Source organism: Penaeus vannamei, chromosome 11, assembly GCF_042767895.1.
Source record: "Penaeus vannamei isolate JL-2024 chromosome 11, ASM4276789v1, whole genome shotgun sequence".
NCBI classification, from domain to species: Eukaryota; Metazoa; Arthropoda; class Malacostraca; order Decapoda; family Penaeidae; genus Penaeus; species Penaeus vannamei.
The window spans coordinates 15473852-15486351 of record NC_091559.1 but is presented as its reverse complement, the minus strand read 5'-3'; the positions used below and the strand labels follow the sequence as shown (position 1 = coordinate 15486351).

The window sequence follows — 12500 nt, the reverse complement described above, 5'->3', positions numbered from 1 at the left end:
GTTATAACAGCATAGTGCAAACAAAAGTAGAATGAAAGGAGACTCTGCAATAATAGACGAAGAAAACTGATTAATTTAAACTGGCATGCTGCAGATACAGTTTTCCATTATCTGAAAATGAGCATAATTTTTTACAAACATGTCATGTACCAAAATCAAAAGGGGAGAAAATGTCATTAAAATAAAGTAAATGTAAAGGTGGAAGAAAGACAAAGGCAAACTCCCATGCACAAGCAGGCAACATGCAAAAAAAGCTGGTGCATTAGTTCCACACCCTTACCCAAAAAAGGCTATTGTCTAGTATGGCAGTAGATCGCAGGGCAGCAAGGGGGTTGGGGGCTGCTTTGGGAGGGGGTGGAGGTGGGGGGCAAGGAGAACCTCGGGCGGACATGGCTGCTGCCTTTCCTTTAACACCCATGCGCGGGAGGGAGTTAGTGCGGGGCGCACCACTGCTACTCCCTGTACTGCTGCTGCTGCTATTGCTGCTAAGGGGGGCTGCTGTGCTAAGAATGCAGTTGTTGCCATTCGTGTTGGGGTAAGTGGCTCCTCCACCATTAACAGATGTCGCCGCCACCATTCTATTGCTACCACTATCACCAGACATTCCCATGTTACCACCACCATTGCATGAATTGTTAGAACTGTACACCACAAAAGTCGAGTTGTGTTGACCCAAGTTCTGATTGATAAAGTTTCTGTTTGCGACATCCCCATGAGGGTTTGCACTAGGAGGGTCACTTGAGGGGTAGTGAGAAACAGTGACAGCTCCAGAAATGGACTTTGAGAAGGAAAAGGTAAAGTTTGGGTTAATTTGGTTCAGCTGACTAAAATCAGACGATTGACTAGAACTCTTGCAAGAGCTTTGGTTTGTTATCGTTTGGTTCATTGGCACTGGAGAAGGACTAGCAGAGTTTTTTGGCTTAGGATTTGAAGGAGGCAAGGGAGGTTTGTAGTTGTTATTCACTGGCCTATTTCTAGGCGGAAGGGGAGGCTTCCTTGAAAGCGAATTCTGAATGATGAAATTGGAAAGGTTATTGACTTGCATTTCATCATTGACAGAACTTGGAGGTTGAGAATTCAAGGGCTTTTCACTGGTATTCTTAGGTTCTTTACATGGCTTAGAATAGATAGCATCATTATACACATATCTGTTTGGTGGGGGAACATATGGAGGTGGACCAGGCTTAGGCAAAGTGGGAGACAGAGGAGGGGATGGAGAATCAGCAACTGGTTTGATGCAAGACACATACAATGAGTTGCGATTGACCGTGCCACCTGTGCTATTGGATCTAGAACTCGTCCCATGGAAAGAGTGTCTATTGGGGTTCCCTGCACCTCTTGCTTTGTTATAATTGCCAGAGGAAGAGGATGAGGAGGATGGTTTGGGAGTTTTGGAGCGCCTATGCACAATGTTCTCGGACATTACTTGCGGCTTGGTGTCAGTGGAGTTAAGCGTGTTATTGTTAGCCTTGTCAGCTTCCGAGTCCCCACTCTCTCCGAGCACCTGTAACATCATTGGGAAAAAGCGTTGCACACTTGCACAGAACTGGACATTATAAGGCTGATCTGACTCTGTAACATGAAATACCGACTGAGGTACAAAACCCATATCTACTAAGGAGAAAAATGTAGAAATGCTTTCATATCAACATGATTCTCCCAAAGAATAGTTTAGAGGAAACTGTAATTACTCAAGCCTTATTGAAACTGCTTGTGGGCTTGTTGGTATTCATGATGCACTGACAGACTTTGCCAAGGGACATATTCACATTCACAAACATGAAAAGCTTCAAGGGACTCCAACATCAGAAATCATTAGTAACTTTTAAACATGATAAAAGTTATAAGACATGCCAATCACTCTTACACTGCATCCCAATTTTCTGATATTATTACACCTCATGATGTACAGACACACAGACAAAAAAAAAAAAAAAAAAGAGAATACTTGTAACTGTTATAGCTGGAAAGTGTGTGAGTCTTCAAGTGGGCTTTTAAGTTGGTTAATATAAGCGGACAATCAAAATTTTAAGAAGAGAACCAGTACCTACATTATTTTTATTTTACCAGAAGATTCCATTTAAGGTAAGACAATATCAACACATTTTGCAAAAACCATGGACAATTACCATTAAACTGCTTCTGTCCCTCTAAAGCCCTTTTCATGCAACTACAATGTCTTATTAAAGACATTTTAGAAAGCTTTTTAAAAAATCAATTCATTGAAAAAACATTTATTTATAAAAGTCAGAACTTCTGAAGCCACTGCTCATGAAACAGGCAAATGCTTACACATGAAAAAGGCTACTGCCCATCATAAGCAATCTTTTTCTGTAATGAAGTCAATTAACCCTGTTAAAAAAAGATGCAAAAAGCCCTATACCACAATTATTCTTACCTGTTTTATCGCACTTTCATATCGTTCTTCTAAGTCATCTGTAGGATATGTTCTGTTCCTCTGTGCATGGCGACGCTGGTGTTCTGCACGCAACTGATGCATCCTCTCAGATCGAGAAGGCTCTCCTTCATCTGGTCTCATTTGAGGCTGCTGTTGCTGCTGTTGATTGTGGAATAAGCTTAATGATATGCAGGAAGAACATTCAGTTGGATAAATAATGGAAAATAACTTCTATCAAATAAACAGAAAAAGTAAAAGTTTGAACAAAGGAAGATCCTTTTGCTAATTTATTGGACAATGAGTATTTTACCTGATTGCTGCGAGCAGTGTTTTCGATCATGCGCCTGTACTGCTCCTGCATGCGATCGTGCTCTTCCTGCTGTAGGCGTCTTGCAGCTGCCAGCCTCTCAACCTCTGCACGGTCGACTTCTGTCCGACCTTCTGAGCGATCAACCTCCCCATCACCTTTGCTTGTGAGGCCATTGGGATTGTCGATACTCTTTCTGTGTTTTCCAAATCTATGAAATGACAGGTTTTTAGTAATGCATTCCATGGTACTATTATGATAAAATATCATCTAAACTCTCATTATTTCACCGATGTAAAAATAAACTCGTATATTTCACAATATTCATTCACACCATACATTTCAAATACCTGAACATGGAACCAAGTCCTTTGAAGATTCCTGGCTTCTTTTTGCCAACTTTCTTATACTTATCATCGACAGCAGAATTCACTGATGACTGCCGACTGTTGCCTCTGCCGAAGCCAGAGCCACTGGATTCTGACTCTTCTTCTGCAACTAAATATCCAAAATATTCCTCATGTGAGAAAAAATCTTCTGAAGGCAATCAGCATACAGAAAATGCACAACATTCAGAAGACACATCAGCAGAAGCAAAAAAAAAAAAAAAAAAAAAACATTGAAAAGCAACAATTGCCACAACAGTAGGAACATGCATGGAAAAAGTAAGGAACACCAGAGCAACATCCAAGGACAAGACAGCGCAAAATCAGGAAAGAAAACATGGAGTCAAGCAGTCGTAGGAAGGGGTGCCAGGATCCACCGCCATCAAGTGTCGAGAGGAAAAGGCAAATTGCACGCAAGCAATGCACAAATTTGGTCACGTGTTACCCACAGGAAATGGTGAATGTATGAACAATTCACAAGTAGCCCCACAGTCAGGTGATTCCAGGTCACATCCCCAATGGGATCAAGGAACATTGAGCATCCAGGCCCCATCGGGTCATAGAAGGTCAAGCCAAAGGTCCGAACGAACATGAGTAGGGTTGTCGGTGTCGGTGCACAGTAGGGTAGGAGTCAAGGCGGTAGAGATGGAGAGAAACATGAATCTATTAGGATTGTCCCTTGGAGTTGGATTACAGTGACTGTACTACTCTTCAATGAGAACTTATCCTCTTTTTTACCAGTCTACCATACATTGAAAGGTTTGGATTCATTACTTTTTAGGAAGTGTTACTTTAGGATCTACCTCAACAAATCACAGTCTGAGAGAGAGTATATATATCAAACTACATTCTCAAACTTGTACAAATATATATATACTTCTGATGATTGTACTTCTGTATACAAAATAGTTTACATTTTATAGACTTCTGACACTTACGAGTTTCCATCTTATTTCTTAAACCGGTGAGAGGGACATCATAAGACCTGTCAACAGCAGCCCGGAAGCTCTCATTGCACCCACGGCCCCTTGGCACTCTGCCAGAGCCCATGCGATGGCCCTCTTCTTCGAGTGCCATCTGGAAAGGGGTTAAAATCAATTTTCTGTCTTATTGAAAAGAAATACAATGTAAATAAATAAATCTATAGTATCTGCGGCAATAAAACTATCAAGATGCTAAAGCTCATAAAAAATAATTAATATCAATGATTTCTTCCATTAAAAAAAAAAACAGCAAAACAGCTCTCTTCCTGTCTTCTACATCATTTACATTTGCACACAAATTTCAAACAAATAAACAAAGAAAAGTTATGTACCGTTGAGACCATAAACAAAAATCTACCCATCCCTACCTCCTGAACCATTGTCTGCAAGGACTCAAGGCTTGAAGACTTCTTCATGCCTAGACCTGGACCGACATCTAGCCGTGACCGAAGGGCATCTGGAGATTATTTATATGATTTTTATGAATTTGGGTAGAAGCATAAGGACACATTTAATTTATTCAAGTCTCAATCCCTTGTACAGCTGACAACTTGATCATGGTGCACATGCATTGTTGTCATGCATCAAGAAAGCAAATTATGGTTGATATTATGGAATGATGTTCAGGTTGTCATTTATAATTGGGATGAAAACTTTACAACTTTACAACAAAAGAAACAAACTTTAAAATCTTATCTTCTTTTTCCTATGTAGTATCAGTTAAAACAATAGCAGAACTATGTACAAAGTATTGATACTAAATTTGTTAAGAATTGTTAGGGAATGTCAAAAACATTTAATGCATCACAGACTCCATGCAAAATGACTTTCTGGTAAATATTAGTTTAAGCTTCAAATTCATTCTCAGCGACTGACACTATTTATCTTGCTACCATTTATTCTTTCATCTGACAAACTACACTGACGATGACATACCTCTGATAAAACATGTAACACGAACTCTTTATTGGAACTTGACACATTAATATATATAAAAAAGAGACCATTCTCTTTGCAAAAGCCCCCAAGAGGAAAAAGGTCTACCAGAGAATCAAATGAAAAATAAAGAGAGAATTTGTAGTGAGGGATGATTGATGATAATGTGACATCCAACACCCATATGAGAAAGAGAAGAGGGAGAGAGAGAGAGGGCAAACAATATATAAACCAGATAAAAAATAAACACGATTCCTCTTGAGATTGTAGCACCCAATATAACCCCCAACCTTTACCCTGTGGTGGCAAGTGCTCATGCTGAGAGGAGGAGGAGGAGGGTTGTTCATGTGCGTGACTGTTGGTGCGCTGGAGATTTTGAGAGGCGAGAGATTCATCCGACGAGGCCCGGACCAGCAGCTTCCCCCCCATCACAGCTGCGTCTCGACTCAATAACTCTCGGTTACGGGCAGCTACACAATAAGACAAAACCAAGAGATTTTATGTAAGTACTTTTTCTAGTTATCTGGATTTTTACATAGAGATCTCTGTGATGCTAGCTATGTTTTTCTTCTCTTGTGGGGTGGGGGGGTTGGGGGTAAGGAAAGGTAAAAGGTTTGGGGGAAGCTGTGAGTATAACAAGACAAACATGTGCTGAGAGATATTAATAGTATTATAAGATATTATCTTCATATGTACAAATCCATTTCCATTCAAAACACTCATATCCACATTCAGTAAAGCTCTCTTCTTGCTCTTGAGGTCTGTCTTGATGCTATACCATATTATAACATATACCATATATATGCAATATAAAAAAGTGCAGTGAAAAATCATAGCACATACAGGTGAAAAAAAAATCATACCAGAACAGGGTGTGTTGCAAACATCAGTGTAACACAAAGTAGAGTAATGCATTGCATTCAGAAAGTCAAATATATGTCAGGTGTGAGAATTAGTTAATTAGTAAAGAAATAGTGCAAACCCCATGCAAAAATAAATCAAGCCATACAACCAAAACCAGTTATCCTGCATGTCCCTCCATGGTGCAAAATTATCTAAAAACAATACAAACAAAACTAAGATAAAAACAGAAAAGAAAACAAATACATATAATGACTATCCAGACTACAAGAGGCAAAAAAAAAACAAAAAACATGCACCACATTACTCTTGTTAGTTACCCCAGTTTGAGATCATGGCAGAAAGGTCCTGGCCAAAAGTGGTCCGCTGGTTTCCTTTGCTATGATTTCTCTCAAGACTCCGTGTGATCGGACTGAAGGGGCCTCTTGGGTACCCAGACCAATGCCCCTTGAGGCTCCCCCTTCCCACAGTTCTGTCGAGCGTCTCAGAACCCCCCTTCCTTGCATACTGCTGTTTGGACTTTGCCTTTGGACTAGCACTGACAAGGGTGTTGGCCTTCTGGCGCAGTTTGGGGGAGGGCTTTAGAATGGGTCTTGGGATCTCAAGGGTAGCATGGTGGTTCTTTAAAACTGAACTTTGTTGGGAGGTTTTGAGGCTCGATTTCTTTGAGGGTTCTGGCTGTTTTGCCTTCAAGGAAGGGTGATCCTGGGTGGGCAGGTCAATCCCAACCTCCCTTGACCCTGGCTTGAACTCCTCCCGTGTTTCACCTTAAGGACAGATACCATACCAGGGTTAGCCAAAAACATTCAGTCCAGTCTGTCACCATGTTCAAGAAAGGAGGACAGGGCAGTCTTTTCTCATCAACTCATGAACAGACTAGACTAATTGTTACTGACTTCCATTTAAGAAGCTGACCAACTAGTAACAGCATAACTTTAAAGATGCATTTTACAATTATGTAATATCAGTTAATTGTTATTTTTAACTTTATCTTAGAACCTGCTAATAATAATAAAATTTTTTTTTAATACAAATGCATTCATATCATATGTAGACTATAAACATATGACTCATAAAAAAGCATAATTGGTAAGCTTCTTTAGGATATAACAAGCACTCAAAAGGATACAAATACATTAATTTTGTAAGTTAGTTAGTCTCAGAAATAAAAGATACCTTGATATACATTGTCCATAAATACATCATAGTTTTACATGACTCAGCAAAATGACAGAATGTCTCATAATTCTACCTTCGAAAACTACAATATGAACTACACGCAAATGCACACTGAACCTAGTTGTTAATAAATTCAATACGAAACTACTACCACTGTCTACAGTTATCTACTATTATGTAAAACTATATGCATATAAGTTTTTTTTTCTGTTATTGTGTTTATATTCTTTATGAAAGAATGTAACAAAAATTAACAAATTGGGAAGATATGCATGTAAGGGAGAAAAAATCTGAATGCAAGACTAAACCTTGCTTTCTTTTACATTAATGGGAAAAGGAATTCATGTTTAGAGAAATAACAATCACAGGCTTCAGATATCACCCAGAAATTTAAAACTTAGAGCACCTGAAGAATTAAAGTTGTAATTACCAAGGGACATCAAGAAAATTCTTGTGTTCCGGTGCAAACACTTACCCTCCATAGCAGCAAGTCCCATCCCCATGCCCTGACTTGCGGCCAGCTTCTCTTGTGCCAGCATCATCTGTCTTTGTTTCTCTCGCTCTTCTCTGTTTGGGGGAGTGGTATTGTGGTTATAGGTCTCAGGAGAAAAACTCATCATGGTGGAATTTTGTAATGAAAATCTATATAAATAATTTTACTTCTAATTAATCATTCATGCCCCTAATAATAATAAAAAGGCTGTACTGCCAAAATTCTCACCTCATAATCCCAAGTATAAAACTTTTTAGAGAATCTACCTCAAACTAATATTTCAAACAATCATTAAAACACTATGAGATGAATGTATTTCTAAAACAAGTTCTTTCCAGCTCTTTCCCCAACCTCGCTTTCTTGTTACGCTGATAGGTGTCGGTGTTCTTGGCATCTAGGGTGGCGTGGCGCTTCTCCGACATGCTTTGCCGTCCAAATTGATCCCTAGAAAATCCTGCTGCATTTTCTTCTAGGGAGGTTCTGAAATAGGGAAAAAGGAGGGCATCTCGTTATACATCTTCAATTACTTAATGATAACAAGAGATTCTAAAGATAAGTTTTAGTTTAACTGCTCATCAAATTAATATTGAGAAAAATACGTACTGGCTTGTATAGGCATCGTCGGACTGACTTGGGTGGTCACTGTAGCCTCCCGCGGAGGCCCCAGGACCATCAGAGCGACAAATTTCTCTGTAATCACAAAAGCGGAGATAGTGAATGATAGCACGCTCATCAACTGAAAAACACACCTTCAAGATCATATTTTCATCATTCCACAAGAAACTAAAGCTTTCTCTTAAGAATATTGTAGCTAGAAGCTACCAACCCTCACCTTGACATATGATTACCGGCATCGTCATGAATAATGAGGGTGTCTCTGGATGGCAGGTTGACAGTCGGCGACCCAAGGGGGTTGTGGCCGGGCCCTCCCACCGCCACAGACTCCCTTTCGCCACGCATCACCAGCTGCTGCAACTGGGACGTGTTCCACGTGTCATGTGTTGCCTATCGTGCACAAAGAGATTTCTTGAGACAAATTCATGAAGTAAAATGTCCAAAAACAGGCAATATGTATACAACTTCTTCATTTGGACTGTCTCATGTGAGCTTATTATATCTGTCATAAAAACTTGATAAATTTACCTTATAATAACTTTCATTTCTTAAGGCTCCGTTATTCCCAGTGAGTCTCTGAATAACTGGGTTAATGTGGCCAAAATCACCGGCATCTATTTCATGGCCATCTCCTTCATACTGACAATCAAGAAAAAATTATGTAGCCCGACAATGTAATCAAACAACAAAAAAAGTCAAAGACTGTATCTTCATTTCCATTATGGAATGCAACGAGTGAGACTTCCTTACCTTATGGTCGTTAAAAATGACCGTCGTATCAGATGCATCAGTAGTACCAGAATGATCGGGGGTCGGTGTTGCGGGCGATGACTTGGCACCTCCCAGGGTCTCGGTGCCAGACGAGTTGGTGAGGAGGCTGTTGGCGCTCTCCCGACCTGACCTGTTGTTGGATGAGGGGCTCGACCTCTCCTTGTGGTCGATCCTCCTGGCCACCGTAAGTGAGATGATCCCCGGCGTTGGACCCTGAGGAAAGGAAAAGTCCTCAACCACTGCGTCTCACCAGCACACAATTCAAATGTATACGCCCATCCCTCCCAGCGCCATACGCCCATCCTTGATGCCACGCACCACACACTCACCTCCTGATGCATCGCTGTCCGCAGCGTCTTCATGGCCTCGCTGTTGGGTTTGCCGAGGAGCGACATCCCGTTGATGTTGACGAGCTGGTCGTTCTGGAAGAGGCGGCCGTCGCGCGAGGCGGCCCCGCCGTGGATCACGTTCTTCACGAAGATTCCCAGATCGACCGAGCCGTTCGGGCCCGAGCTCGTCTTGCCCTTCACGCTCACTCCTACGAAGGGGAAAGGAATGTGGATAGATCAGTAAGGATGTTTAAAAATCCTGCCTAGAGAAAGCTCTCACCTATATCACAGGATTAAAATTCACAATCGACTCATCATGCCGATATAAAAAGCAAAGAAAAACTCACCCAGTCCAGCTCTTTCGGAGTCATGCACTGGGATTTCGAACATGAGGATTTCTCTTTGTTTCCACGGGAACATGAGGCTGTCCTCCGCTGCTTTCTCCGCCGGCTGTTGGTACACAAAGATGTAGTTAGTTTGTGGCGAAGCAGTGACGTTCCCAGTTTCTGTTCAGAACCTGAATGCTGGTTTAAATAATGGCTAATAGTAAAACAAAAAACAGAGAATTGAAAAAACTGTGAATATGATATAACTGGTTTAGCTTATTTAGCTCTAATACAAAAAACAAAACAAATATAAACATTAACTGGCAAAAATCGTGATATCACCCCAACAAAAAAATGAATGAAAAAAAATACAAAAATGCAAGCTATATACACATTGCAAACACCGAACTAATAATCTATCAGGCAATGCTTATAAAAAACAAGATGCAATTTGTTATGAACACAAAAAGCTCTGTGATGACGATCTCCCTCCACATCCAACTGACTCGCAAAACTCTAAAATCCATTCACTACAACCTTGTCCTCTATGAACAGTGCCTGAGTGGAGGAGAAAGATCATAATACCTGGCGGAGGAAGGGGAGACTGTCTTGGTGGTGGTAGGAGACCTATAACAAAATGTCAAAGTCAATAACACATTCGGTCCAGGTCGGAAGCCTTAGCACTTACTGAATATCTATTGGTTCGGAACCAAGAAATATACAGGAAATGACACATCTTAATACGACTAAACTACTGAATGCTCACACTTTCTATGAAACCAGGCAAACACACAACGGAGCAACGCGGCGTCAAAAATGACTGACGTGGCTCCATTAGCAAATGCAACAGATTAAAGGGCTTTGGTGGACTCTCTTGTTAACTGTGTCTGGGTCTGAATGGCAATTTTTAATCAGACCAACTCATTAACAGGCCAAAAATTCGTATATTTCTAGAACATCTAAGAAGTGACGGCAATTAACAAGGGTTCCATGACTTGGGAAAAGTGCGAAAAGCGCCGAGCTAAGCAGTGCAGTGTGACTAAATGAAAAAGTGCAGCTATAACAGCATTAAAAAGGACAAAAAAACAAAAGCGCGCGCAAGGCAAGCCGGCCCCGCGACGACCTGAACCCAAGCCCACTCACCAACTGTCTCGGCAGCTTCGGACTCGCAGGCTTTTCGGTCTCCGGCGTTGAGTCGGCCGTCCCCGAAGCCGCATCGCCGTTGCGCTGGTCCTGCCGAGAGACCGCCAGCGTAGCCGCCCCTCCGATGGGGATCTCCCGCAGGAGGGCGGCGACCTCCGACTGACTGCGCCCCGTCACCTCCACGCCGTTCACCTCCAGCAGACGGTCGCCGATTCGAAGGTTCCCGTCCTCGATGGCCGCTCCCTGGAAAGGGGAGCCAAGGTCACACTCACACTCTAAGCATCTATCGCCAGTTCAAAATTACAAACATATATACAATCAAATGACGACCCCTAACCAAAAAACAAAACAAAACAAAAAACATACCTTTGGCAATATATTTTTTATGTAAATGGGAGCCTCTCCCCCGGCGGGGTTGTCTCTTGTGGTTATCGAGAAGCCGAGGCCGTGCTGGCCCTTGGTGAGGTGCACGTTCAGTCTGCGTCCGATTTTGCGCGTGTTGCTCTGCAGGATCACGGTCTGCGTTCGCGAGGAGAGCGACGCCGGAGGAACCTTCCTCGTGGACATGACGCTAGCGACCTTAGCACCTCCGACGACTGCAACCGTAAAAGATAAGAAAATCAATTCCGTTCCTACGGTTTCCTTCCACTAAATGAAGCTGGAATATGACCACTTTCTTTCTGACAAACAACTAACACAAAAGACTGACGGATGTCCTCACGTTTTTCCTCTCCTTCGACCAATTCCGCGGCCTGCCCCGCGTACCACTCCTGCCTCTGGCCTTTGACAACACGCAGTCGTAGTTCTGGCGTTAACATGGCGTCTTTGAAAATTTCTTGAGCCCTGAAGGAAAAACAATCAATAAAAACTGAAATCAAACCAAGTCTTTTTTCTGCTCATAAAACTTCTAAAAAAGCACGCTCGTCTTTACACCGTCCGTGCAACCAAAGTCGCGCTCCTTACTTTTGGAAAGTAATATTATTGAGCGGCTTCCCGTTGATCTCGATGATCCTGTCGTGGACCTCGATCCTGCCGTCGCGGGCGATCCGTCCGCCCGGCTCCACGCCCTCGACCAGCAGCCCCTGGTCGTGCCCCGTGACGTCCGTGCTCGGGATCACGTGGATGCCCAGCGGGCCCCGGTCGTTGCTCAGGACCACGAGGATGCTGCAAAGCCACACCAAGAAATTGCTTTGGGTTCCGTACTTTCGAGTTCCAGTGTGTGAATATCACGTGATTTCTGCTAAGTTAACAATATATATCCAATCTGTTTTACAGATTCTTCGGAGAGAAAGCCGTAGGAGAGAGCTGAGCTCGACCCCGTGCACCTCCAGAAGAGAACCGACCTGTTGGCGGCCTCGTCATGCGAGGGGTCCCTGGAGTGCATGGGGGACGAGGCTGACCCTCCCAGGGGCTCCCGCCGCCTGCCCTCGCTCGCGCCCACCACTCGGTCCGCCGCGTCCGCCCACCGCGCCATCGCCGGGTTGTCGGACAGGACCTGCGCGGAAGCAAAGCCATCATCAAACTGAGATTCTTAAAGACGACGCTTATCAATCTTCAATAGGGTACCAGGTAGCAAATCGGAAAATGTAATATAAATTGCATTTCCATCTTTTAACATTCCAAAACTCTGATGAGCCTTTGAGGAAATGTAAATCCCTCGCATGTCCTACAACCAAACCAAAAAGAAAACCAAAAAGGAAAGAGACAAGAAACTGAAAAAACAAACAAAGAGGCAGAAAAATGAAAAACGAGTATCTAGAAGCGCTGCAACTA

At 42.5% G+C, this 12500-nt stretch overlaps 1 protein-coding gene across 27 annotated transcripts in view; it reads right to left on the bottom strand.

Annotated features, from left to right (window-relative positions):
• Positions 1 to 12500, bottom strand: part of baz (par-3 family cell polarity regulator) — a 334387-nt gene that overhangs the window by 11379 nt on the left and 310508 nt on the right. For 13 of the 27 annotated variants that reach the window (XM_070127051.1, XM_070127040.1, XM_027356536.2 and 10 more), the window contains 21 exons: positions 12071 to 12222; positions 11691 to 11891; positions 11449 to 11570; positions 11094 to 11323; positions 10728 to 10970; positions 10170 to 10211; positions 9606 to 9708; positions 9259 to 9467; positions 8909 to 9142; positions 8687 to 8797; positions 8376 to 8548; positions 8147 to 8233; positions 7895 to 8023; positions 7526 to 7617; positions 6192 to 6638; positions 5307 to 5480; positions 4443 to 4531; positions 4030 to 4168; positions 3056 to 3242; positions 2709 to 2916; positions 2399 to 2557 (listed from right to left, as the gene is read on the bottom strand). In XM_070127051.1, the coding sequence (XP_069983152.1) occupies positions 2399 to 2557; positions 2709 to 2916; positions 3056 to 3242; positions 4030 to 4168; positions 4443 to 4531; positions 5307 to 5480; positions 6192 to 6638; positions 7526 to 7617; positions 7895 to 8023; positions 8147 to 8233; positions 8376 to 8548; positions 8687 to 8797; positions 8909 to 9142; positions 9259 to 9467; positions 9606 to 9708; positions 10170 to 10211; positions 10728 to 10970; positions 11094 to 11323; positions 11449 to 11570; positions 11691 to 11891; positions 12071 to 12222 (3531 nt within the window). Of the gene's footprint in view, positions 1 to 1426; positions 1505 to 2398; positions 2558 to 2708; positions 2917 to 3055; positions 3243 to 4029; positions 4169 to 4442; positions 4532 to 5306; positions 5481 to 6191; positions 6639 to 7525; positions 7618 to 7894; positions 8024 to 8146; positions 8234 to 8375; positions 8549 to 8686; positions 8798 to 8908; positions 9143 to 9258; positions 9468 to 9605; positions 9709 to 10169; positions 10212 to 10727; positions 10971 to 11093; positions 11324 to 11448; positions 11571 to 11690; positions 11892 to 12070; positions 12223 to 12500 lie in introns of all 27 variants that reach the window. The other 14 variants (XM_070127043.1, XM_027356547.2, XM_070127042.1 and 11 more) reach the window with 11 other exon arrangements.